The 27,379-nt window shown below is 39.0% G+C and overlaps 2 protein-coding genes across 2 annotated transcripts; one reads left to right on the forward strand and one right to left on the reverse strand.

The window, feature by feature from the left end:
- Positions 1-322: 322 nt before the first annotated feature.
- LOC105835734 (p21-activated protein kinase-interacting protein 1-like) lies at positions 323-2,440 on the forward strand. The gene is made up of 3 exons (XM_012679261.3): positions 323-513; positions 793-955; positions 1,059-2,440. The coding sequence occupies exons 1-3, from the start codon at positions 418-420 to the stop codon at positions 2,303-2,305; spliced, it is 1,506 nt and encodes a 501-aa protein (XP_012534715.1). The 5' UTR covers positions 323-417; the 3' UTR covers positions 2,306-2,440.
- On the reverse strand, positions 2,313-23,296 carry LOC105835733 (neprilysin-4). Its single transcript, XM_012679260.3, has 17 exons — positions 22,941-23,296; positions 18,677-18,777; positions 9,742-9,809; positions 9,042-9,220; positions 8,652-8,897; positions 7,628-7,833; positions 7,143-7,319; positions 6,739-6,837; positions 6,132-6,276; positions 5,233-5,447; positions 4,649-4,825; positions 4,400-4,562; positions 4,206-4,254; positions 3,811-3,878; positions 3,544-3,680; positions 3,261-3,425; positions 2,313-2,764 (listed from the first exon to the last, which is right to left on the reverse strand). Exons 2-17 carry the CDS (start codon positions 18,686-18,688, stop codon positions 2,588-2,590), a joined length of 2,283 nt encoding a protein of 760 aa, XP_012534714.2. The 5' UTR covers positions 18,689-18,777; positions 22,941-23,296; the 3' UTR covers positions 2,313-2,587.
- Between the last annotated feature and the right edge of the window lie 4,083 nt (positions 23,297-27,379).

A 27,379-nucleotide genomic window follows, 5' to 3' on the forward strand; every position in this document is an offset into this window, starting at 1 on the left:
TATCCTAGAATTTATAATGCCATTGAGCTAATAAAATATTTACGAATTAAAAGAATTACGAAATGTAAACTAAGCAGTTTCGTAAGTAATGTGGTGAAAACAAATGGCAACAAAAAGAAGATGTACACTCTTTATTATATTATATTATATATCAAATATATATATATATATATATATATATATATATATATATCACGAATTTCATTTGATTAATATCTCTACGGTTATCTAACAAATCCTTTTTTTTATCAACTTATGCAGTGATTAATTATCTATTATCAAACCGACTAAAGCGCGCCGAAGCCGAAGATTCGAACCAACGCGTCCAGCGCACGTCCACAATGGAGTCTACAATTTATTCACTCACGTGTGCGTGCTTGTTTCACCGATGCAATAAAAATAAAGCGCTGGAAGAACATGGACTCAGACGCGGGTCTGTCGAATCCGTTTGAAATCGTAGTAGGAACGTACGAGCAATATTTGCTCGGCTACAAAGTACACAACATTGTAAATGTAAGTTAATATTTCGTCACGTGTCTCGTATAGAGGTTAGGTTACACAGGCGAAGCATGATACAAAAATGAAAAATATTAAAGAAAATTGCTAATAATCATATTTACGTATTTGTACATTTATACATTTATTTATACATTTGTTGCTTTATCATGATTATTCGAAATACCTTAGAGAGAAAGGTGTGTTGTCAATCAAAGTCTTCACTTTATGCTACAAACCAAGTGAATATAAACGCGAATATTTTAAATTGAAACTTTGTCTTTTTCTCTTTGCTAGGAATACAAAATAGAGAAGAGCTTTGCGACTCACAATCATGTTGCAAGTATACGCAGCGTTACCAGTAGTAAACATCATCTTGCTTCGGCCGGTGCCGACGAAACGGTATGTCTCTACGACATGCGTTACAGACGGGAGTCCGGTAAATTGATACATCATAAAGGTATGTGGATAAACGCACCCTTTTTTTATTCTATACAAGCCAATGAACCTGCATTTCTATTGTCTTAATTTTTGTTATAACATCTTTTGTATTTTTTTTGCAGATACCATCAATTGCATTGCGTTTACTCCAGAAGGCTCGCATCTCTTTTCATGCAGTAATGACGGGAGTATAACCGCCGTTCGTTGTGGCAGTTGGCAGTTGGAGAAAGTCTGGCCGACGGCGCACAAAGGCTCGGCTGTCAATACTCTGGCTATTCATCCTACGGGAAAGCTGGCCTTGTCCACTGGACAGGACGGTATACTCAGGACATGGAATCTGATCAAAGGCAGACCAGCTTATGCTACCAATCTAGTACCGAAACTGAAGTCTAACGCCAAATGGATAACTGTTATTAAATGGAGTCCAAGTGGTGAAAGATATCTGCTAGCTGCCCAAGGAAATATCTATGTTTATTTGGTAGAGTCGGCAGGAATAGAGAAGGAACTTACATTTGATTCGAATGTTATTTGTGTCGAGTTCTTAAAAGATGATTTTATTGCGGTTGGATTTGAGAACGGAGACATAAGGTTTTGCGATCTCAAAACTTCCATGCACACAATTAACACGAAGGCGCATAGTATGAGAGTCAAGTGTCTCGCACACATGAACGATCTATTGGTTAGCGCTTCCAGTTCTGGAGAGATCAAACTCTGGAGATACAACAAACATAGTTTGGATATGTTGCAAACTGTAAATTGCGGTGCCAGAATTACTTGCCTTTCCTTGACACAAACTTACAAAGATTTAGTGCAACAGAAAGAAATTGAATCAGAGGAGGAGGAGGAAAAAGAGGATGAGAAAATAAAGAACAGACTTCGACTGAAACATGAAGTTATTATTGAGAACGAAGAAGATTTGGAAGTTACAGGTGTTAGAAATCGTAAAGAAAAAATGCGAGAAAAGAAACATGGAAAGAAAAGAGAGATAGTAGAAGATGCTGAAGATGTTCAGCCTTCAAAGAAGAAAGCAGCAAAAGTAAAAGAGACTATCGTTTCAAAAAAAAAGAGGGATAGGTCGTCACAGATGGAAGATGTCATCGAGAAATCTAAAAAAAAGAAGAAACTCTTAAAAGCAAATGAGACAAGTCCTAATAAAAAACGAAAAGATCGCAGCGCTGCGTTACAAATCACCTTGCCAGCGAAGATTAAAAAGATTAAAACTAACAAAATCGAGGAATATCCGAGCAGGAAGCACAAAATAATACCAGTGACAGACGCCGAGGATGCTCCACCTAGAAAGATAAAGAAGAAGGCGAATACGGAAAAAAGACTCGTGCCAAAAAAGAAAAAGAAGAAAATAACGAGATAAACTAGGATTCAATTGCGAGAGTCTCTTTATAAAAGTTTTTTTTTCATTCATATCATATTTACATGATAAACTTAAGAATAAGAGTAGAACGACTAAATGCTTAATAAATTACTTGCTAGTTCCTATAATTATAAATCAGTCTATTTACAATTTCTTAGACTTATCACTGCACCAACTTCTTCTGCCTTCTTCTGTCACTAGAGAAAGAGATTACCGAACGAGATAACACAAGTTTCTAGACGTCGTTGCGTTTTATATCGCTCGGAAGAAGGCGAAGAATGTTTACCACAAGATACACTTGTGCGCGGGATTCATTGGACTACCGAGCGGGCACTGCCAGGCCTTTGCAAATTCCGCATTGTTCGACAGCGTGCCGATGACTCGAAAATGATTTGGCGCGTGGACACCTTCTATCACTTTTGACTTCAACGCTCCATTCGTATAATTGCCGCACCAGACCTTGACAAAAAAATTAGCGTTTGTTAATTTACTTGTGTGTAAAGCTTTATACATAACAAGAATTATGAAATTTTTATTTGTAAACTCTACGAGTTCAATTTATATATAGGTAGATCTCATACAAGTAATTTTTTATTAATTTGACAAGAGAAAATTGTGTCCATGAATGTATAAAGTTGTTACAACATGTTTAAATAATATTGTGTAAGACAATTTTTACTTTTTAATTTTTTTTTATTTTTATGCAGTAGTAATATATTAAAATACGGTTATATTGAATTGATAAGTTTTATTGCTATTTAAATATATATATATATATCCGTAATATTAATTATTAAAGAAATTATCCTTTAAAAAGAAAAAACTGATCATATGTACGATCTTTTTAGATGCGTAAAAAATTAGAAAATTTATTGTTGAATAAAAATTAATATATTACTGTTGCAGAGAGAGAGTTGTAAGAAACACGATCCTTTATTTTCCTTTTTTTTTTTACCTGTGCGAAACCTAAGAAGAACAACTGCTCGTTGCTGTAGTTTACGAGACCAGGTAGAGCTTGTTGATACGGATTGCGTGCAATCAGCCTCTGATACGCCCTGTAAGCTTCCCTGATGCCGCCGTTGTCGGCGATATTTTCACCCTGGGTATTGATGCCGTTCACCTGAAAATCAGAATGGCGAGTCGAGTGGTTAAACGAGTGAGGGGCGCCTTGGCACGCTTCTTTTTCGATTGCTCTTTCAACGAGCAAAACAGGCACGTGGCCACCGCGCGACGCTCACCGTGAAATTATCGCCCAGCTCCGGTAAATGATAACTGCCGTACTGCTCGATTATACACTGCACTTTCTCGTGATAGTGTCGCAACGTCTCGTCGCTCCACCACTGCCGTAGATTCCCGTTCTCGTCGTACCGGCGACCTAACACAGAAAAGCGCGTAATTCTAGATATTACTGCGAAGATACATGCGGGCAATGTAGTACTAAAGAGGCGGACAAGTGGTCGTTTTAGCAACATTGTGCAACGCGCGTCGCATCGCCAATAACGTACCTTGGTCGTCGAAACCGTGCGTAAGCTCGTGGCCCATAATCGCCCCCATAGCGCCGTAATTGATAGACCTAGAATGCGGAAAGACAATGCGAGTTGAACGATTTATGATAAGGACAGTTAGAAATATTTTATCTTTCTGAACACATGTCTTTACGTTTCGAATTAATTTTAATAAGTAAATTGTACATGTAACGCAGAACAATTCAATATTGTTAAAAATTTTGTCAGTTTTATACATTTAAAAATTTCTGAATGTAATAATGTAGTCAGCAGTGTGTAATATCAAATTTTATCAAGCAATGCGTAAAACAATTAAAATTATTGCGTATAAGAAATTGCCCGAAAGATATGAATTTATGAAAATATTATTTTATCTGTAAAACGTTTATACGTACTCCAATCCATTACCATAAAACGGAGGATGCAGGATGCCAGCTGGAAAAGCTAAGAGATCACATTTTTTTTTAATCGTACATAATCAAATTAAATTAGTATTATTAACGTGACCGTACAACATTTCTAACGTTAACACCACGTGTGTTAATTAGAAAAGTTATTTCAAAATTAATTAGGAAATCAACACACTTACTGACTGAGTTTAATATCGCGCTGTAAAACGCGTTTACTGTCGTGCCCGTCGATATCCATCTGCTTCTGTCGGGCTTCTCGCGCAAATTATTGAAGCTCTTTTTCATCGCCACGTCAGTCAGCTTCAGGAAACTCTCAAACAACTTGCCGTCGATCACCTCTACCTAAACAGGTATCGGATACTGTAGTATTTCCGCGGTTGAATCAGAATCTTGCGCAAATGCGCGATATCTTTTTAGAGAGAACTCACTCCTTCGTAAAATTTTTCTAGCTCCTTTGCGTTGGTGATCCAGTCGGGAAATCCTACGAACGGCCTCATCGCGTGTAATTTTTTGTGGGCTCGAGCTCTCGTGCCTGCATCCATCCAGTCCACCTCCATGACCATCTCGTCGAACGCCGCCCGGATATCCAGCAGCATCTCCAATGCCTGTCGACAATGGTGAGTCGTCAATCATCTTTTCACATTCGTTAAAAAATATTAAACGATGAGTAAAGCTCAAATTTCGCTTTCTGGAAAGTTAGGGATCGGCAAATTTTCTTCTATTATATAATAAAGAACTAGATATATCTATACTATAGTATTTTCAAACTTTAACAAATAGATAATTATGTAAATTCTACGAACTTATATGTGAAAAGAGAGAAGACGAAAACTTCCAGAAATTTGATTTAATAACAAAATGAAAAATATAATAGTTATTAACATTAATACAATAAAATAAACAAATTATCAGCTTAATAAAGTTAAATAAGTGTAATAAAATTATCATATTTTGCCGACCCGAGTCTGCGAACACTTCAGAAATACAAATTGCCGCACGTGCGATTGCGAACCTTTTCTCGAGCCTGCTCGTTGAAATGCCTCTGCGCGTAAATGTAACTCAGCGCCATGCCGAAGTTCGCGTTGACGTTCCCGGTGCATCCCTTCCAGCGCGGCGTCTTCTCCTTCAGGCCGAAGATCTTCTGCGAGAACTGAAAGCCGAGGTCGCGGAACTTCTGCAACGTCAGGGGAGCAACGGTCGAATACACGCTCCACCAGACGTATCGCACTGAAAAATCGGCTCAGCGTTAACGTTATTTATCGTTGTTTATCGGCGCGTAATCGCCGCCGGCGGCGAAACAATCGCGGACTTATTTCTATAGATACGGTGCAGCTTCCGATAGCTTCTGACCTCTTCTCACCACTTTTTTTCCCTTTCTCTTTGGTAGAAACTCCCAATATTATGCGTTATAGATTATTGATACTTCCAAGTCCTCGTTGGTTAGGCGATCTTTAGTTTTTGTTCAAATATGAACTTGTTTGAACAAGGATTAAAGTAAAGGAGAAGCTTAAGGAAGCTTTCAGATCATATATCTACTACAAGACAATCTTTGCGAAAACGCTCGAGGCTTCTCTTTTTTTTCGTTGTAATTAAACATATCGGTTTATCGTTCTATCAACATGTTATTTATTGGTATAATTATTTCACGAGGGAGAGATTAATGAAAATTATGTTGCAAGAACGTTGTTAAAAACATTTTTTTCGAATATGCAGATAAAGGATTTTTCCACATTACGCAATTCTTCCTTTTCTCTTTTTCTTTCTTTCTTTGTCTTTCGTTTATCTTGCAATAACAAATGTAAATGAACACTAGTGGAAAAGTAACGATATGCGATAGGTTGAACGAGCAACATGTATTATACTGAGTAACTGTCAACGTTCAATTTGAGTGTGGACCGAAATTGGACATACCTATTGTGGCGGGCGGGGTGGCAGCCAACAGCACCGGCAATTTTTGCAAATACTGCAGGTCCACGACGATAACTCGGTCCTCAGCCGGATTTATCGTGACATTCGTGTTCTCGAACACGGCTTCCAAGTATCTCGTCCAGTTCCACTGAAACGGCGTTTCACACGCGCTCAATTACTCATCCACGAGATCACGAAGAACAAGATTTATCTCACTTCTGATATAGTTTACAAGTCAATTTAAAGAAATAAATAAAATGAGTGAATTTATCAATTAGAAAAAATAATCGAATAAAACGCGAACAAGCAAGTTTACAAGAAAGTTATAAAAGTTCAAACATTAAATAGAGATAATTTTTTAAATATGACCTAGTAATAATTTTCTAAGTTTTTAAATACTACTTTGTTTGCTAACGGAACTTTATCTGTTGGACTTTACCTTGGTTAGAATTTTGATGAGAACTGTTTTTAAATTTTTATCGCTTAAAATGCAAATATCGCGCCATATTAATTTAACCGGTCGTTTACCTTGTATTGCTTATCTTATTATCGTACGCATGAATATTCTCACATGGAAGAAATATAGTAAACAGAGATATCATTATGTTACCTGCAGCGCACGTAGATCCGTGAGCTGCTGCAAATCGTCGATCGTCACCTCGTGAATGAGATGAGTTGAGCTGCGCCGTTCCTCGTTCGTTGCCATGATCTGGACGGATTTCAAAAGAATTAAACGTATGCCTGAAAACGTATTATCCTCACATTGGAAGTTGAGTAATCGAGAATAAAAGCCGCTGGGCCATTCAACCAATTATCAAATCTTCATTAAAGTTAAAAGTGAAAGATTAATTACTAAAGTTTAGCTTATGATAACTTTTATAATTAACATTAAAGAAGTAATCTGAAGTGCGTTGCTTATTGAGATCTATAATAGTAATATATATATGTGTGTGTGTGTGTGTGTGTTTCCAATTAAAAATTAAAGTCTACAGCTTGATACAAGCATAGATTTACCTTGGCGAGTTTCGTGCCAAATTCCAAAATCTCATTAGCGTAATTCGCACTCATGTTACCAGCCCCCGCTAATTCGACCATTGACTTTATGTACTTTTTATATTCCATCAGTTCCGATTGGAAACGCCGCGGATCCAACAAGTAACGCTCGCTAAATCCGGGAGATACTTGTTCCATCTAAAAGAATTTTTTTTTTTCTGTACTTCACGAATAGACATAGTACTCAAGCAGAAAATTAATTTAATAATTCTTGGAAGAATATGAAAATAGTTTCTAAATTAAAGTGTTGTTAATTTTTATATTAGATAAAAATCTTTATTTCTAACAAATCGTGTTTTGTATTTCTTTGAATTTCACAAAACTACGTTTCCTAATTGTTAACATCTTCTTTCTCTGCCCCTTTCTATCTCTTTTTCTTCCTAAATCGTTTTCTAAATTTTCTTTCATTAAAATTTATGACATTTTAGACATGTTGGCGTTCTCACCATCATCCGATTTCTCGTGGTGTCCTTAACGTCCTCGCTGATGTAAAAATTGAGGAAGAGGTTCAAGCCTAGCATTCGCTGCCCTATGCCAGATACCCTCGATAGGTCCAGAGACGGTATTTTATTTTGCATCGGAGGCTCCTTCGGCAAACCTAGACTATTGAGTACCTCGAAGATGGGCTCCAATCCTAGAGCCTCGACAGTCGCTGCAATCCGACAATTTTCCGTAATTTTAAATACGTGTTATCATCGAAGCTGTAAATAAACAGGCGTTTTACAGCTTGATTTAATTAAACATGCATGTAACGCTACTTCTATTTCCATTTTCTTCCACGTGGAAGATTTAATGCGATCGTCGTTTCTATTCAAATTATTTGCACGCTTGGTTTTCCCGATTTACAATCGCAATCGCGTTGTTCGGAGGCAGGCACGAGATCCGGTTACTTCTTCTCTACGATAATAAAGTAATCAATTTATCTTATTACGTTATTATTGATTACGTTATTATACGATGGTAATGATACCTCGTAGTGCAATGCAATGCGAGCAGCAACGTATTGTTAGCTAAGTATTTATTCCTTTAGATGTATGCTTATGTAAATGCCATTACACGCATTATGTCTTGGCACGAAAGTGCATCAATTAATGAATAATTTATTTCTGAAGTAGGCAGTTAGAGCCAGAGTTAACGACAGAAGATCTTGATAGAAAATTGGTTTGTGTAGAACTCTCTATCATAATTATTATTATTTTATACCGTTATTCTTCCTTAGCTTCTTGGCTTAATATGATTTTTTCCCTATATACTAATTATTTTTTAAAATGATCTTAAAAGATTTGTTTTCTATCATTTGTGTTTATTTTGAGTTCGATGAATTATTTCTTAATTAAAAATATTTAATAATAATTTAATAATAACGATTCAATGATATTATGTTGTAATTGAAACATTTTCCCGTAAATTTCTGGAAACTTTTAATCTCTTAAAATATTTTGCAAAGCCACTGTCGTTTTTAAGACTTACCGACATCCATGCAGGTCCTGTAAAGGGCCCTTGCCTGTTTCACCGACTCGAGATCAGTATCCTTATCCGGTTCCTCGAGTAGAATCCTCAAATTCTGCAAAAGTTCCTCCCTGAGCAAACTTAATTGATCCCAGAAGCTCTGACTTTGAGGAATCGGATGCTTGTTGATCCAGCCACCGCAGGCGAAGTTATAGAAATCCTCGCAAGGATTCACGGATCTGTTCATTGCGCCTATCACTCTCGCCGCTATGACGAAGAGATAAAATTTATGAAACGACTTTATATCTCAGCGTATAATTATAATTTGAGTGAAATAAATTATGTTGGCGCTTCTTTTCCAATCGGGAGTAGATTTGATTTTCTCGAAAATTAATGGGATAACAGAGGTACCTGTCTTAATGCATTCCTCGCTCTGGCACATCTCCTTGTACTCTTCTTTGCTAAAGACCGCTATCTGCAAAGTCAGTGCTACGACAAGAGCGATAACGGTCACCGCTAACAATCCGACTACTATTACGAGCCGCAGCTCCTTCCCGCTCGATTTCTTCTCATCCCGTTGATTGTAATTCCTATCGAAAAACAATGGAAAGATTGCAATAATAAAATGAAACTTGCCAACATAATTCATCAATATGATGTTTCACATTAATGTATGTAATATTTCATCACTGTTTATCATGTTCGAATTTTTTGCTAAGAGATATAGGAAGGATTGTTAAACATAAAATATTAAAAAAATAAAATAAAATTATCCAAAATTTAAATCGGTATTCGGAGCATTCCATACTCCATTGATATATCACTAAAAATTACCAAATCACCAAAATTATTTTACAATAAACGCGTATTATAGTGGAAAATTTAGTCAAACAACTATCTCAATAAGCGTTTCATAGAATCCTTAAAAGATTCAGAAAGATGCAAAGCAACGTTTAAAAGTGATTCTATATTTAATAAACACATATCTGAAAAGCGTATCAGTATAAGAAACTAATAGTTAGTAATCTAAAGTGAGAGAAGTAAGAAATAAAAGAACAGAAAGCAATTAAGAAAGAAGAAAATGTTATCGGGCAAAGAAAACGCTTATTACCACGAGACGTCCGAGTTTCCTTTCGCGTTCTCCACCGTGTCTCTCTCATTATCCTCCGGGTCGTTCACCTTCAAAAGAGAAATGATGACATATTTATTTCACAATAATTGCCCCGTTATATTCCATTTCTTTACGTTTTGCTCTATTAATGCTAACGAGCGGTGGCGCTGTCGAAGAATATCCAGCGTCCGTTACGTTCAACTCCGAAGTAACGAAATGTTAGTGTATCGCGAGGGAAGTTACTTTGATCCGACAATAAAGAAGTAATATCTTATGACTCGACTTCTGCGCTTCGTGTCATGAAAATGCGAGAGATCAAAGTGCAACTAAACAGATGCATTTCGTGTAACATAATCGGGGAACCTTGAGGCGACTCTATGAGAGCGATTCATCGGCAACGATTAGTGCGATTTTCTTGAATTGCATTCCAGTCGGAGAAGAAAAATTCCGCTTCAAAAAATTCTGAACAAAAAATCTTAGAATAGATCGCGATAGAGAAAATTTTGTGCGCCGGGGGGGTAAAATTTATGCTTTTATTTATCCGTCGAAATGTCGCGAACAAACTAATTCAATTTTGATAAAAATAGCCACTTCTACCGGCGCCATTTGATACAGGATACCCTCTGTTTTGCCAGCGCGATAAATATATCTTCCGTCCGTTTTCCGAAAGACGAGCAATGGTGCAGAGGTACACTTAAAAATAGAGTATATACTTAAAATGGTGGAATGCTGGATAGATCTACGCGAGCGAGATCTACGCGCATCCGAACCATATAGCGGTCTCGCGCGCTTTGACGTCGATTTAATTCCGTATCTGGACCTTACGTAAGCCCGCGTTCGCTTTTAATTTATTTTTTCATTACCGCGAAGCCAAGCGGTGGCTTTCGACGATTTCGGATTCAATGGGACGAGGATCGTTCGCGGCAGGATATTGGGGCACGGGAGGAGAATAATGACCGAAGTAATCCCCGTCGATTCTGGGGCAAGGTGAGCGTATCGATCATCGGCGGTTTTGACGCCGCGATGGACGACACCTCGCCGGATTCAAATCGTGTGCCGTCCGGTGCATAATTACGGCGTGCGTGAAACAGGTCGGTAAGAGCGATCTTATGGAACGCCATTGTCCTGCCGTGCAAAGATTTTACTGGATCGAGGAGATTATATCGTTGCCTCACTGTCGGAGCTGAGGTGATATATACAAGATAGACTTGATTAAAACCGTTTCGAAATTAATAAGCTGGAATGACAATAACAGAGTATATTTTTAACACGAGACACAAGTGTTCGATTATTATTATTTTTCTTATTACGAATAATCTTCGTGAGTAATTCAGGAGACAACGAAAAAAAAAAGGTAATCAATCTTATTTAGACTTTACTGCATACTTATCAATTACTCACTATCAATTACAATAATGAGAAATAACAAATTCCAATGATTCACCCGGACGCAAATGGTGATTTAAGTCAAGACGACCCAATTCCGAGTCATTCCGCTTCGCCAACTTCGATCAATATTAATTCTAGCCAACTAAATGTTCTTTGTGTACTTCATCTTTATCTGTCAGCCGGATCTTTATCTGTCAGACGCGCGTGTTTAACTAAAGAACGCTTAACTAAAATTAACGAAGTAAAAAGTTGACACGCAGAAATTGACTTCGATACGGGACATTTATCAGGCTTTCTTTCATCTCTTCTCTGATTTCATTAACAAGCACGTGTCCAACGTATGGCCTTTCGTTTCGCATTGTTTTATTAATCCTTTCACCGCCGGCAATTGTAGTGATCTCAATTTTTCTAATCATCTTGTCTCGTTTTTTCGTAATTAATGAATGCTTAGTGGTTAACTTTAATGCGTTTGCAAGGTTTTATATCATACTGTTAATTCAAATAAAATCATTCAACAAGATCTCCAAGAACCTACGCTTCTTTGACAAGAGTACATTAAACTTAGAAAGTTCTGGTTCTAAACAATTTTTTTTCTTTAGAAAAGTATTCCTCTCTTTCGAAACGGATTTTACGTTGATTATTCGATTTTTCCGCTCTGGTTTAATTGATTTCTGGACTATAATTAATTACAACGTAGAATTTGGATAAACGTTGATGCTGAAATCGGCCCTCTAAGTTCTCGGAGAGTTCGACAGTCGTCTTCGTGTTTAGTCGAGAGGCGAGAATTCGATTTTCCGGCTACGGTGCAGACACACATCGATGCACATCAGACAACGTTCCCATTATATGCTTTGACCTATGAAATCGGCAGGCCTGGTGCGAGAAACGCCGACGTCTTTTTCTCGTCTTCTCTCTCTTTCTCTGTCTCTCATCTGTCTATCAAGTAAACCATACGAACTTACGCAATCGTGTATCTGCTTTAGTCTAGTTCGCCTCCTCTTTGTCCGAGTAAACAGAGCTAAACAGACTGACTTCCTACGATACCATCGCGTCAAGTTATTTCTAGTTATTCTCTCTATTTATTTCTCTCCTCCTTCTGTTCTTTAATCTCTTGGGCCTGAATGGAAAAAGAGCCGTTTTTGTATTTAGTATTATTCGATTAATATCAACTATAGATAAATCGCGGCAAGATATTGGATATTTAACTATTTTGCGATACAAAGATGTCTGATTCAAAACGCTGTAAAAGGATGAATTTGTAAACATTTTTCCTGAATAACAGAGTGACTGCGCGACGAAATGTTTTGAGTGACGTTTTACATCAATCACGCTACATTGTCTCCTCTTCCTGTTCTTCTCATCGTAACATGACAATCTAATTTTTAATGGCAGTACTCAACGATAATAATGCACGGTCTTAGTATGTCGACTCTTCGCTCCTAATATCACAATTATTTCCCCCCTGTCAACTGTCCTCGAGATTATATATTTATTTACCGCACGGTAGCTCGCGGAAAATCACGGAAACCTAATTGAAGAGGATGTAGATGCGAAAATGACATTCATCGATAAACTCGTCTTTCGCGCTGATGGCCACTCGCAGGTCGCCAATTGTCATCGGCCTCACCGTTCGCTTCCGATCCTTGCGCGTCCTTGCGGCCCGATAATTGTCAACCGACCAACGTCGCTTCCGATATTGTACGTCGTCCTTGCGCTCCGTAAGATTTCTCCCGTTTAAGCCGAGCCGAGAGGCCGTGGATGTTCCATCGGCCGAGCGATTAGCAGGTGCATCTGGCATTGAGCTACGCTGCGAATCGACGGAATTACAATTTGCCCCGATCGATCGAGGAAGTACTCGCCGAACTGGCTCACGTCGCTTCGCGAATGGATGTTCCTTATGAAGATGCAATCATTGGTGAGACAACGATCGATCTCGCTTATGCATCGTCAGATGAATCCCCGAGTGTGTTGCATCTCTCGAGAATACGCGAAGCTTCGCGCTGCTCCCCTTCGCCTTTGTCTCGTTGCGCGGGGTATCGCGTAATTAATTCTTTACATCACGTTAATAGATTCCTCCTCACGACCAGCGGCAAAGCAATAAACAACCAGAACCTGATGCACATAATTCAATCTTCTTCGGCTTTAGAAGAGAAAAAAAAAATAGCAAAACGGAAGCCCGAGGCCGAGACTTAATCGCAGCCGCAGCAATTCTTCTTGAAGATGATTTTTCTTTTCCACAACAATTATTGAATTTATTTATAAAATCTAGAAATCAATGATTTTGTAATTTTTAAATTTAAAGATAAGTTCCTAGGAGCAAATCGTTTAAAGCGCCTGCGAATATAAACTTATTTTATAATCATGCCGCCAAATAGAGCGTTTTGTGTCGACGGAACAAGATTCTGTTCTTCTTTCGCAGCAATTAGAAAAGGAGTCCGAGTCACAACACTTGGAATTCACGTAAATGTGAAGGAACAAAAAAATCTTGACGAGGTCGCGTCACCTCCTAATGGACAATTCCGCGTGAATGATAATGCGATTCGCGTTCGCATAATAAATTGTTTCTATATTTGTCTCCCGTCGCGATTGTTTACGTTCCATTCTCACTGAAGAGACATATCATCGTCGATTCTACCATTAACAGCTCTCGCATAATATTTTAAATACAATAGGACGTTAAGATCAAATAATTAGCAAAATTGAGCGCTCATTAAACACGAGCATCAGTCAACGACACGATACCAATAATAATAATATAATAATATATAAATCACTTCTAGCTTTAATGGGTTTGTTTGAATTCAATTTTTCGTACTTCCGGTTTTGCGCTAAGTGAAGCTTATCGCTCGAATTTCAAGTGTCAGAGACGGGATTGATCTGTCAACACATATGTACATTCTTCTTCGTTGATTATTTATTCTTATTAATAATTCCAGCCGCGAATCGGCATGAGTAAGCTCCAAACATCGCGCACATCCATGATGACCGACGTACCGTACAGTATTTACTTTATCGGTGAATCGCCGGCATAATTCTCTGGCTCGTCACGTACGAGACGAATAAGAAACGTTATCAGAGGCATTGACTCCGATCGTCGTGCGGCACGTGAGCGTCTTTATCGCTCGATCTACAATCATCGTATGCTGCACGTTTCTGTCATATCTCAGATCAAAGCGGCATATAAAAAATCAACTATCCGCAAACAAACTCCTAGTATAAATATATATATATATATTTTTCGTATTCCAGCTCAAATTTATGCGAAACGAATTAATTGTAGCCAGTGCCGAAAAATTTGCAATTCGTGTCACTTCCAAAATAAACGGCTGAATTTAGAAATTCGGCCGGTCGCATCGCCGGTCGTTGTCGTCTTGAGAGGTCTACCCTCCGCCAAGATGACTCCTACGACGGCGTCTCTCGACGAGACCGACTCATTATTCTCATTTACGTTTCGCAGCCTGGTTCCTGAGTGGAGGAGGCGAGTGCACTCTCTGTGTATTTTTCTTAGATTCGTTTCCTCGCGCAAAAAGATACGACGGTGAGAGATAAACCGAGAAATATGCTTTTAACGTCCCATTCGTTTTATTTGCTTCCCCGCGGAGCGATATATTTGATACGTTTTATATATCAAACTGACATCGCGAGTAGCTCCGAAGGATCAATCGAGCAACGTTTGAGCAACTTTTATAAATTTACTTATTATAGTAATTATAATATTTATGAATGCGAATTGTCGAATTAAATTCATTTTTGTCAATAACTACTGCTTAGATATTAAACTGATATCGTTTTTGAAAAGTACGTCGTAAATGTAGACGGGCGAGACCTAAACGGTGCGATCTCGAGGAATTCTAAGGCGAGGGATCCTTCGGCGACGCTCACATGAAAAAATTATTCTCAATAGTACTCGCGGTTTTTATTCGACGGGCAATGGCGAAATGATTTTTCCACCGATTGTATCAGCGATGCTGCGAGAGATGTAGGTTGACGGAAGGCCACCTTTAAAAGTGACTAATACACTCGAGGGTCCATACCGCGGCCTCGCGCGTCCTGCCGTTTCGCAAGTGGAGCGCCTGAATGCGCGCCATTGAGAGGATCCCATTTCAGCGTAGCGAATGCGAGGGAGCTCGTGTAAGTGCCGCCGAGCTGTTGATGCTTGAAACCCATTATCGCCCTATTACTTGATAATACAATTACGGTAGGCGAAGGTGGTCAGTGACTTCTGGTCATCAGTGATTGCGGCCGTATCATTCCCTCCCCCGTCTCTCTCTCTCTCTCTCTCTCTCTCTCTTTCTTGCCGCGCGCGCGAGCGGTTCGTTTTGCGTCTTGATAAGATTGTCTCGACCATTTGTCCGAATGTCGAAAAAGTCAACCTTTCGTCGATCGCTTTTCACCTACATTATTTCTAAACCGAAGAAACCATTCGATTGAAAAGAAGAAGAAAAAAATAGGAGAGTTATTATCCTCGCGATCTCACCAGCGCTCCGAGCGAACGCGAGAGAGAATAAACGTGGAAAGTTCGGCTTTCTGCAAATCTCTTTACTTTCGCAAAATTCTAGTTTCATGGATCCCTGGTCCCGCCAGATCTCCGATTACATACGCTTTCGCGGGCATCGGGCTCGCGGCTTTGGTGATTTCGGTTGGATCTTTCTCTTAGAAGGATCTCCAAATTTATCCCCAAAATCAGTCGTGGGGCAATGAGCTTCGAACGGCAAAATTCAGTGAAAATCGTAGTGCAATTCCTCGAGAGCCGTCCCGCGATTTCCGGGGGGTAAATTCTACGAGAAAATACTATCCGCGTGTGTAGCCTGGGAGTAAGTAGTTCAAAACCAAAATCACGCGTAAGTGACGCTAATAGTCTAAACCAGCGGAGTACATGATAATCCGCTTACTCCTACATCGATCGTCCAATGAGCGGCTGATATTTGACATTCCTGACGCACGTGAGCCGTAATCGCCGCTTAACGAGCTTCCGGGGAAGGGCTTCGTGGAATGAATTCGCTTCAAGTGCTACTCTTGCCATTGACTTAAATTTCTCGAGCGAATCGCAACTCGCCGCGCGCGCGCGCTCGGCCGCCCGCTCGCGGATCGTATCCGCACGCTCCACTTCTTCCGTCCACCTTTTTTTCTTCTTTCACCGACGAAGGAACAATCGCGTCTATGACGATCTCGCCCGGAATACGGGGCCGATGTGCGAGCCGCTATCGTACAGATAGCGGGAGAGGCCGATTAGACAGGACGCATGGGTCACAGAGCGAAAGAAATCGAGAACAAACGCGCCGCTCTATGCAGAGAAGAACCCGATAAGATTGCAGTTTGTCTGAAAATCGAAAAAGCGTCCGAGTTATCCGAGAGAGTCAAAAATGTGTGATTCGCAAGCTCGGTTTTCGTTAGTATATTTTTTTTACTTACGTTACTTATAATCATTTCTAATTGGAGAAACTATTCGATTAAAAACGAAGAAGAAAAAATGCGTGAACTGCGTAGCCGCATGTCGCAAAAGGGGATAATAGATAATCGCCGTAAACGGCATCGCTTTATCTGCCTCGAGCACGAATAAAATGTGATATTCGATGTTAGCAACTGGTCTTATTTTAATTAGCCTTCACCTGCACGCGATTGACCTCTTTTTCCATCAAGTAAGAAAACCAGAATTGGCTGCAGCAATGTTCGACTACTTGCGGTTTCTAACGAAGTATAATCGAACACGGCAGTTTACTTTTTCCTCTTAATTGGATTTAATCGAGGGAAAAAATCGATTGATCGATTGCTGGTCGAAAATCCGTGATCGCGCGCCGAGATAAAATTTATTTAATATGTAACGATAAAGCTTTAAATACCTCGAATGACAGTCGCGCCGCGAGTCCATCGGGAAATTATCAAACAATCAGAAAAGATCCTGGAAACAGTTTTCATTTTTTGACGTGACGTAATGAAAATAAATTCGTTCGGTTATTCGCTAAGAGGCAAAAATTGAAAAAGCTGCGGCCATCAGTTTTAAAATAGTTTTGTGTAAAAAGTAATGACAATCAAAGCGTTCAAAACTTTTGTTCACCAAATTTGAGTGCGTTTTTATTAATATTTAATTAATAAAAATCGAAGAATGCATTTTACTAATTTCTTTTCTCAGATTATTTCTTCGTGACAAATCGCAGTTACGTCTCAAAGATCGATTTTTTAAGAATTAGCTGGGTCGCTTGAGTGCTTCGCGAGTGATTTCCATTCGTGATGTTGAGACCGACGTGGAACAAGTCGCAACTATTTGCGTGCGGAATAGATCGCCCCACCTTGCGCATCGCAATCACGGTGATAAGGCGATGGATGCGTAGTTGCCTTATGTTTTATGCAGAGCATCGGTACACGTGAGCCATCGGGAGAAGCGAGGGACGCACGAATGCCGAAGCGAGAGAAGAAGGAAGGATTCCACTAGAACCGGAAAGGAAACTGCCAACAGACGAACGAGACGGCTCGCTTGCAAATTACGATCGATTCTATAATTGTCACTTGACGCATCAAGTCTTTTTCTTTTCCCCCCTTTTTTTTTAATCGAACTCGTCCTTTTTCAAGTTCGACCGAGCGAGTTGAACTCTCGATCCGTTGTTCTCGACGAGGACAAACGTTTCTTTCTTGGAGACAAGGATTCGCGTCGCCGGTGAAGCGAGATAATCCACCGGCGTACACGTTCATCAATTAGAATTTAATTTAAATAAATCACACCTCCAATTGCGCGTTCGCTTCCACCGACGCGGGACGAATGTGAAACGAGACCATTATACGAACACGTGGGATTTGCATGAAATTTCAAGCACTCGACCCTCTTCTTCGATGATTCGGAGACGATTTTATCTCTCCGCCGATCTGTACATGATCCGAATAATTATTCCATTTCAAGCAGGTGTCCGTCAAAGTAAACTTCTCCAGAAACAAAAGGAAAAGACCAACGGATATTATCTATTCTCTTTGAGACTTAACCGTTAAAATATTCTGCTTTTGTTAATATCAAACTTTTTTTGCAGTGATATATACCGCGACAATCTTTTTAAATATAAACGTATTAAATTTATTCAATAAAATATTCCAATTCTTGCATTTTATTTAACTGATTAAATGAAATATTAATAAAATTATTGACTTTCTAATTAAATTTTCACTCGCCAATTCGGTCGCGTGGAAGTGAAGCTCTCGCGCGACGCCAATCGAAAAATCCTTTGAGGGATTACGATTGTAATCCATCACGACGAAAAAAAAAAAAAGATTCCAGAACATAAATGGTTTCTCATTTTCTAAAATACATATGCGCGACACAATGGTCCGTAATCACGTTGCACAAGAATCGCGCGCGCGTATATCTGCGACAAATAAATCGCGCGGACTTAACGTTCCCGCAGGAGAAGAAAAGTCGGCGCGGCAAATTGGCTAAGGGACAGGCAGCTGAATTTTAATGGACGAGACGGTCGGACGTACAATGGCTCGCTCGAATCTGGCTTATCCCTATCAAGTATGCTCGTCTCCTTCGGCGTCGCTTGGACATTAGAGGAAGTCTTACCTTGTATCTCATCCTCGCGTCCCCTTCGCCGTTCCGTCGTCCTTCCTGACCTCTGCCTTCCTACGGTCCTCTACCCTTTCTCTCGGCCGTACCTCTTTTGTCTGCAAAAGGACAAGATGAATTATTAGATATTAAAGAAATGTGTCCTCATCCGAATGCGACGGTGGCGGCCGGTGAATCATCTGTTTTGCATTGAATGACAGAACGCGAGCGTCGCGCTTTTTTCTTCCCTTCTCTTTCTCCGTTCTCGTCGCGATTCCTTTGTGAGGGCGATCGCTCGCGCGATTTGTCCTCCGGGGGAAGACAACGACGGCGTCGCGGGAATGAGGCACAACGCCGTCGTCCGCCTTCCGAGAATCTCTCTCTTTCTCTCTTTCTTTTCTTTTGCGCAACCTTTTCTTCTTGGCCCAGATTCATTCGGTTTTCATTCACGATTGTCCCATTTTGTGAACGCGAAACGTTCGGACGTTAAAGGATGCTTTGGCTTTATGATATCAGTTTGGGGGTTCGAAAACTGCAGCTTCTTAGGTTTACGAAGTGATGAAAGGAAATTTTGATCATAAATCTTCGAATTTGGGCTTTAAAACCAATTGCAAAGTTGTTGCAATTTTACATAAATAACTTTTAAATGAATAAGTTCGATCTAAAGGAACTTTCACACAAATATTAATATACATTTAATATATTATTAATATATATGTAATAAAAACATATTATTAATACACGTAATTCAATTCGTAATGCTTCTTCATCAAATTCGCAAATAAATATAAAACGCGATTTTACATAAGAATCACAAGGGTAAGCAAAAAGTACTTCTTTAAAGAGAATTATGTTCAATTTTTACGGAGAAATTTGAACGTAATAATAAGACATACTGTGAGATTTACAAATTGTTTTTATAATAATGTAATGAAACGTAACACGCACGTACATCCTAAATCGCCGAGCGTTTGAAAAACGAAACGGATGAGCGCGCGTCAACTTTTACCGGATGCGAGGACCTCGGTAGCGCGGATGTGCCCACCGCTCTACTATAAATGATTTACCTTTCTGGGGGGATTGGCATGGTACATTAGCCGGTTAACGAATCGCGCGCCGCTCGATTGTCTCTCAAAACGCTTTCGTTTCCACGAGAGCGGGACACGCGCGAGCGATCCTATATACGCTTGCGCGCACGGAATCTTTTTATTCATCACGTCGCGCAAACAATTTTTCACGTCTCGGAGCGTATCGTTATGGAAAATTCTCTCTCGGATCTCCGCAGAGAGAAGCCCCCGAGAGATTCGAGGATCATTGAACGAGCGGCGATTCCACGAGGGGATCTACCACCTCTCCGACGGTGTTAAGCCGCGCGGAAAAGCGCACGTCCGTCTAATCGCGTGGCGATTCACTCCCTTTTGTGTGCCGCGCGAAATTGCGTCGTGAAATCGCGAGATCGTTATTAAATCAGATGCAACCCGGCGAACCGATGAAAGCGCGCGGCGGCACGCAGCTCTCGCTCAGGATCGGCGCTGCAGCCGCGAAAAGAACGCGCCCGCTCTGGATTAAATATTAATTCGCCCTTACGTTCGCGAGCGCGGCGGGAAAACTTGCCGCCGATTTAAAAAAAATCGAAAGGTCTGAGGATTTTTATTGGAACAGAGAGATAGAGAAATATAGTAATCTACAGTTCAAGCTTTATTTGTTACATTTGCGCGTTACGGTACCGTCGTTTCTCGTTCTCGTGGATCTCCCGATCTCCCGCGTTTCAAGTGATCTACACTGTTTTTCCTTTTTTTTTTTTTTTATTTTTTACGACGTCGTTAACTCCCGATTCGTCGAATCGCGTTTGCATAATTATTATCTGCGATACGCGTTCCGCACGCACACGCGTCCTTGACGACTCCGGTACGTCGCGAGAGGAGCCGAGAGAGGAGTGCCTGCCGTTTAGATCCGACCCTGTTCTCGCGCTACTATACGCGATGCTTTCGATTTCGCGGCTACTAATCTATCGTATCTGCCGCCACGCGCATCTCGCCGCGCGCGCTGGTGCAACGCCGCGTCACGTCGCGCTCATCTTCCGATCGTTTAACACGCGCGGCCGGCGTTCATGTAAGATACCACGCTGAAGTGGATGACTACAGATACAGTTATTCCTTACGCAACGAAATCGTCGACAATTGCCGATCCGCGATGCGTCTGCCGTGTCCAGATACGAAATAGAGCGCGTTCGCGGACCTCGCGGACTCTCGAGTGTTCGAGCGAAGCGAACGAAATAACTGATGCACGGAAGAAATCAAGTGTGATTCGTCAAATTATTCTTTTATTTATTAATTTATTACATTAATCTGCGATGTATTAAAACGTTTTGATAAGACGATCATTCTTAATTAATTAAAACGTTTTCTTCAATTTTAAAGAACTAATTTCCTTTTTAAATTCTGCAAACTGTACAGTTATCATAGATTCATCGCGGGTAAAGTAATTAGACTTGCTAACAATTTCTTTCTTTTAAATGCAAAAAGTTCTCACGTGGCTATTCTGAAAGGAGACCTTAATTTTGGCGAGCGCTCGTTAGGAGAACGATGCCATCTCGAAAATGCTTTGCGCACGTGAATCTTATCATCGAAGCCCGCGGGATGCTGGAGGTATAAACAGACCGCCCCGGGCATTCTTTTTGAGAGAAACGATCTCTTTGTACAGGCGCGAGGGAAAACGAGGGGTCCGCGACGTGCAGCATCCGTTTTAAAATCTATTCATAAACATAAGACGCGTGTTAAAAGAAACCGCGCTACATTCGTTAAGACGTTCGTTCTCACCGCGAGAGACCCGTGTAAATCGTGAAACTTCTTTAAAGCGCGGTGATACACCGACCGCTCATCTCGTTGGCATCGGGCCAGAAGATAATTTAGTGGCGGGGAGACGCTTTTGTTGAAGGCACTATTAATCTTGCACTGCGTATTTTTTCAATTATATTTCGCCCAACCTCTTCATATCGCCTCAACTTGGATTAATCGATTTGCGCGTATCTGATGATACTAGCAACTTTCTAATAAGATCACTCACGTGACAGGAAAAATAAAACCTTTTTTTTTAATTCCAGAAACTAAGTATATTCTATTTTTTTATCCCGAGAGAGAAGGGGATTTTAATTGATGTATATAAAAAAGAATTTAGGAATTTAAGGAAATGAGAGGCTGCTTGCATTGTGAGCGTATTGTCGGAGCCTTGAATGAACGTGAGTTGAAAAACAATAATCGCAAGGCGAGCATAACAAACTCTGCGGTCTGCAAACGTCAATCGGTGTCCAAAAAATTCATCCCGAATATTCTTTAGCATAAGAAATGCTTTTCACTTCCGATAATTATAATTTTATACAGAAGCAAATATTTTCGATCGAGTACAAAAAGAGGGAGAAAATATGTCTTTTAATTAACTTCTTATTAGAAAATTTTCTAGTAACATATTAATTGAGATATAAATAGCTTTTTTATACTCTTCTTCTTCGAAGTTACTAAATTCCAATTAATCGCCAATTTATAATAAATATTTACATATATACAACTCGATTATTATTAACTTTTGAAGAGTTGCAATAATTCTTTTTCGTTTAACGTAAACACAATCTGTATGAGAATTCTTACATATGTACACATATATTATGATAATATTTAAAAAAAAACTTATTGGAGCATGCGTCATGTATGATCGGATAAACTGTGTCATTATCAATTGGGAGCTGTACACATACATAGAGATTAGAGAATCACATCTTACAAAAGAACCTTTGACCTCTCGTGTAATATTCGCATTGCGTGCGTGTTAGAATGTTTACAGTGACACGTGCATTCCTGGAAAATTAACATTTCGCATAATAAATGAATTTTTTTACAACAGTATTTGTAAAGAAAATGATTAAAAACTAATGTCAAAAACGTTTGTTCTTTGTCTCCAAAAAGAAAAAAATTTTTTGAACATTTTCTTTATTTTGGAAAGAAAGAAATCCGAAACCGAGATCTCCTTCATACTTATAATCTTAAAAAAAAAAAAAAATATTTGCAAAATAAATAATGATATTTTTTGATGTAACATAATTGATTGAAATTTTGCAAAATTAATTATAATATTTCCAGAAATAACGTGATTGAATGTAACTGAATCTAATATAAAAACTTCAATGTTTTATTTCTGTTCTTCTATTCGAAAGAGAAGTATCGAAAGACTGTCGCTGTCAGTCTCTTGACGTCTCGCGCGAAGAATCAATGACCGAAGAAGCGCTCACCTGTTCGCAGTTTCCCTCAGAGAAGATTCTCATAAACGCATATTAAAATTTCGTTCTACGGTGCCGCCAGCTTCTCTGCTAGTTGAAGACAAATAGACGAATAGACTCGGCACAGAAAAACGAGCGAAAATACGCGTCTCTTCCTCTCTCTCGACTATCGCGATTTTATTTTTTTTTTCCTCCGTGTGTCGCCGCAGCCGCTTCACGTCATCGTTTTGCGAGATCCGCGATAATTCCTTTTTCTCTTCCTGTCTTTAACGTTTCTCTTTTTCGGCGGGCCGCGTACGTTTCCGTGTGCCGGCCGCGGCGGAGGATACGACTCGAGGACCGCTAGTAAACTAAACTGAAGTTTCGGTTTGCGGAGGAGCGACTCTAATCTTCGAATCCCCCACTATTTCCGCGCCACGATGTTCCGTCAGGAGCGGATTGAATCGCGCAGTGTGCGCTTTAACAAGGCTGCCACGCGTATCGCTACCTGTGACAATTAAAAAAAAAAAAGTTGCCATCATTATTAATACGCTGCTCGATGTTTTTACAATATATGCGTGTAGGGCCGATTAATGATAAAACTGTGTTTATTTTACTACTTGTTATTTAGAAGTTTTATTACGTTAAGGTGAAAAAACTGTACATATATCAAATATAAATTTTTAAATTCTTATCAGAACCATTTGTTCGATAGACATTATATGTTACGCATATCTCAATCAATGCTACGATTTTTATACCATCCTTTTTCTTATAAATAACGCGTATTGTGTATCAATCATCGCAATCAACCATAATAATCCTAAATCTCGCGGAGAACAGTTCTAATATAATTCGTTCTCGTAGTAATATCCAAATTTCTTAGCCAAATGATTTTCGAGCGGGCCCTCGACGACGCCGTACATCGTTGCTATCGATCCTGATCGGTCGATGTCGTGGATCCTCGCGCCTCCTCGGCGAAGAGAATCTTTTAAAAGAGATGAGGATTTCACTGTCCGTCAGCATTTGCCGCAAGGCCTCGAAGGCGGGAGGTATGCAGCCCGCGCGCTGTGCCCGGGGTACGGCGCGGCGCCACTCCTCTCTTCCTGCGGACGCGCAACAGCTCGCAATTGGCCCCGGCTTACTCCCGCGGATTAGATTGCAATTTATCTTGGCCTCTTTGACCCGACCGTGTGCTCCCCTCGGCCTCGCGAGCGCGTGGGTCGCACGTCGAGCCAGCACGCGCATCCTCGTCCGCGCGGCGCGTCGCGTGGATCGTCGGCCGCGCGCCGAAAAGAGGAATTCGCGACAAAACGAATGCGCCTCGAAAAGATCTCGAGACGAACTGGACACGTATAATGGAACTTTCCCCGTGGAAGTGAATTCCAATTGGAATTATTCAATTATTATCTGTTGCGTTTTTATTAATTTTTTAGGACAAAATAATTCCGAAGTTCAAAATCTATTTTGAACAGTTCCGTATCAGCCTTGACATGACACATGTTGATATTTATTTAAAAATGATCGAGATATATGTAATAATAATATAAAATTTCTCTCTAGGGGGAGAGGCCTTTCTTTTGAGAACTCGAAAACTTGAAGTCACATTGTGTCTCTGTGACACATACGTATGATTGGTTCTAAGAAAAATTTAGAAATGTATTTTTAGTACATGTGTAATTTTTTTCATATATAACGTTGATAGTGCGATATGCAGAGTCAAGAAAATTAAATATTCACGCCGAAAGAGGACCCGCAAAAAATGCTGCGCGTGCGACTATGTAGAAAAAAATTTTAGCATGTCGAATTTTTTTATATTAACGTTGACGTGCGCAGTCGCGTGAATTAAATATCACGCTGTTCGATGCTTTTATCTCGTTGTCGGTGCTTTAAAGCGTGCACAAAAAGAGAATAATTAAATAATAGCAATGATTTGAGATAGCTTAGCGAGATTCAAACGAGAGAAGTTGCGAAAATTAAATTAACTTCAGAGAAACATTCTCTCGTCAAATATTACGTATTATATGCACACATAATATGTAATTTGCAGCAGATTTTTTATTCTCTCTTGCTATTTTTTTAGACAATTTTTAAAACATTTCTTTACTTCTTTATTTAAATATTTCTTTTACATATGCAAATATATTTATATACGTCAAGGACGATAGATGATATACATAATTATTTTAGTCTAAGATAAATTTTTATAATATTAGAAAAATATTTTAGAATTTTAACTAAATTTTTATTTTATTATAGAATGATAGATTTCTGTTCAGTTTTATGCTATTTGATTGCTGATATACCTTTCGGCAAATAATTCTTTTTTAAACTTCTTTATTTGTTTTATGAAATTATAAATATTATATTAATAATATTATAATTATAATTATATTAATATATTATTATATTAATATAATTATAAATATTAAATTAATATATTATATTAAACTATTTCATTAACTTGCAACTTTACTCGCGGACTTGCAGGGAGAAGAATCCTAAAAAAGTTGCGGTTTCGAAGATCTTATGTCAGTGTCAGGAAATAACACTCAATCATGCTTTTTTTTGTTCCGATGTAATCAATCGGGTACAAGAATTACACGAGCGAAAAGAACGATTGCGTAATCAAACCGGACAAATTTACTTTTCTGTCACTTAGACCCCAAAACTCGGCTCGATGCGCTTCATCAAATCCGCTTACGAACGCATTATTAAGCAACAGCCTCAGGAGAAGAAAGTAATCGGATGATGCTTTTCTGGTTGTTTACAAAAGCAAAAATATTGCAATCTGTGTTATGGCGCACGTGACCCACATCGTGAGAACAAGTTAACAGCAACGAAGGCGAAAGCTCTCGATGGCTATGCTGTGGTGTATCGATGCAGCACTTTCACGATTTCTGAAAAATGTAAGAACTAGCGCGGCTCTACTGTAGAGTATTCTATTAGAATTAATTTGTTCTTATCTGTCGTAGAAAGTTGTGTGGAGGCAACAATCTCTTGTCGGTCTTTTAAGGCCCAAATGAAGCGCGTGATATATAAAGTCTAATTCTCGAATTTCAGTTAATACGTCATTAGAAGATTGAATGAACTCTCCGTTCTGGAAGAGTCACGCTTGCTGAGCTCGTTTTAATTTTTTAAATACCTTGTTTACGATGCGCTCGAGTTATATCAAACAGATCTCATCATGTTGAGAGAGTTAGCAAAACTGTTAAGCATTCGTTTAGTAGAATGGCCTATAAGAAAAGTAATTAATTAAAAGAAAGTAATTTATATTAATTTCATGGAAAGATTTCATCGGAATATATCTATTGTTTTTATCTGTATTTTTAATATATGTAAATAATAATTACATTATTTTATTGTATTATAAATTACATATCTGTATTTTTATTAATTTATTTTTTTCTTTCAAGTTTGAAGTAAATTATTTTCTGACAATCTAACATTTTATTATAATTTAGAAAATAATATTCAAACCTGTTAATGACTTTTTAATATGTGAACTATTTCAGAAGTTGATTCAAATATGATACACATTATTAAATACAATGTTCTCAGATTCTTAAATTGTCGATAAACGTCAGATAAGTATTCGTGAACAGTTCTCAGGTTCGACGACTTTATCGTCTCAATCTTTTTATTGGATTAATCGTTAATCAGAGTAGTATGAAAAACGTGCGTGTACACAAAGAGAAGGAGTTACTATTATTCATTGAGACAGTTTCTCCCACATAGATATGAATTATTCGAACACGTCGGAGCTTCCGCAACTTATTTATTATCCTTAGAGACAGAAAGAAAGAGAGAGAATAAGAGAACCGGGATTCAGATAGCAGATCAAGCCCGATTATTTACGGCGCCGTCCCCGATTGAAATATAAGCCTCGAGTTAAATATTAAACGATGTAATTGACATACTGCGACTCGTCTGCCTCTATTAGCGTCGTATGCGTTCGTGCGTATAGATGTGTGCACAGAGATTAAATAATTGCTTCAACATATATTATGTGACGCTGCACACGGAGAGAGGAGACACAAGACAAAGTAAATTGACTTAACTGCTAACGTCCATTTTGACTATAATCGCAATTGGGACCGTAATGCAACTGGACCGATCGTGAAGCTGTTCCAAACATATTTATCAAATTTGTTAATCCGTATTTTGCTTGTGTTGAGCAAGCGAAATAAATAATAATTTTGAAAAAAAGATCGTAAAGCATAAATTGAATACATACAAACTGTTTGTGTTTCATATATACTTATATCAATATTAAATTCTATGAATGATTTTCACGTCATAATAAAGTGATTTTCACATAATATAGAAGTCCTTGAGTTGCATTAACGTACTATAAACGATTACTATAAAATATCATTTCATGCAAGCTTCTTCCGGGAAAAGTAATCTTCTGAAAAAGGCTCAATTGACGTCAGATGAATCTATACGTCTAATGAAAATGAAGTTTATAT

Source organism: Monomorium pharaonis, chromosome 7 (assembly GCF_013373865.1).
Source record: "Monomorium pharaonis isolate MP-MQ-018 chromosome 7, ASM1337386v2, whole genome shotgun sequence".
In the NCBI taxonomy this organism is placed as follows: domain Eukaryota; kingdom Metazoa; phylum Arthropoda; class Insecta; order Hymenoptera; family Formicidae; genus Monomorium; species Monomorium pharaonis.

Coding starts and splice junctions, on each gene's coding strand:
- LOC105835734 (XM_012679261.3), top strand. CDS start 418: ATGGACTCAGACGCGGGTCTGTCGAATCCGTTTGAAATCGTAGTAGGA. Junction 514..792: donor AAGTACACAACATTGTAAAT/GTAAGTTAATAT, acceptor TCTCTTTGCTAG/GAATACAAAATAGAGAAGAG. Junction 956..1,058: donor TAAATTGATACATCATAAAG/GTATGTGGATAA, acceptor TTTTTTTTGCAG/ATACCATCAATTGCATTGCG.
- LOC105835733 (XM_012679260.3), bottom strand. Junction 4,826..5,232: donor ACGAGCAGGCTCGAGAAAAG/GTTCGCAATCGC, acceptor CATTGTCGACAG/GCATTGGAGATGCTGCTGGA. Junction 3,426..3,543: donor AGCTGGGCGATAATTTCACG/GTGAGCGTCGCG, acceptor TCTGATTTTCAG/GTGAACGGCATCAATACCCA.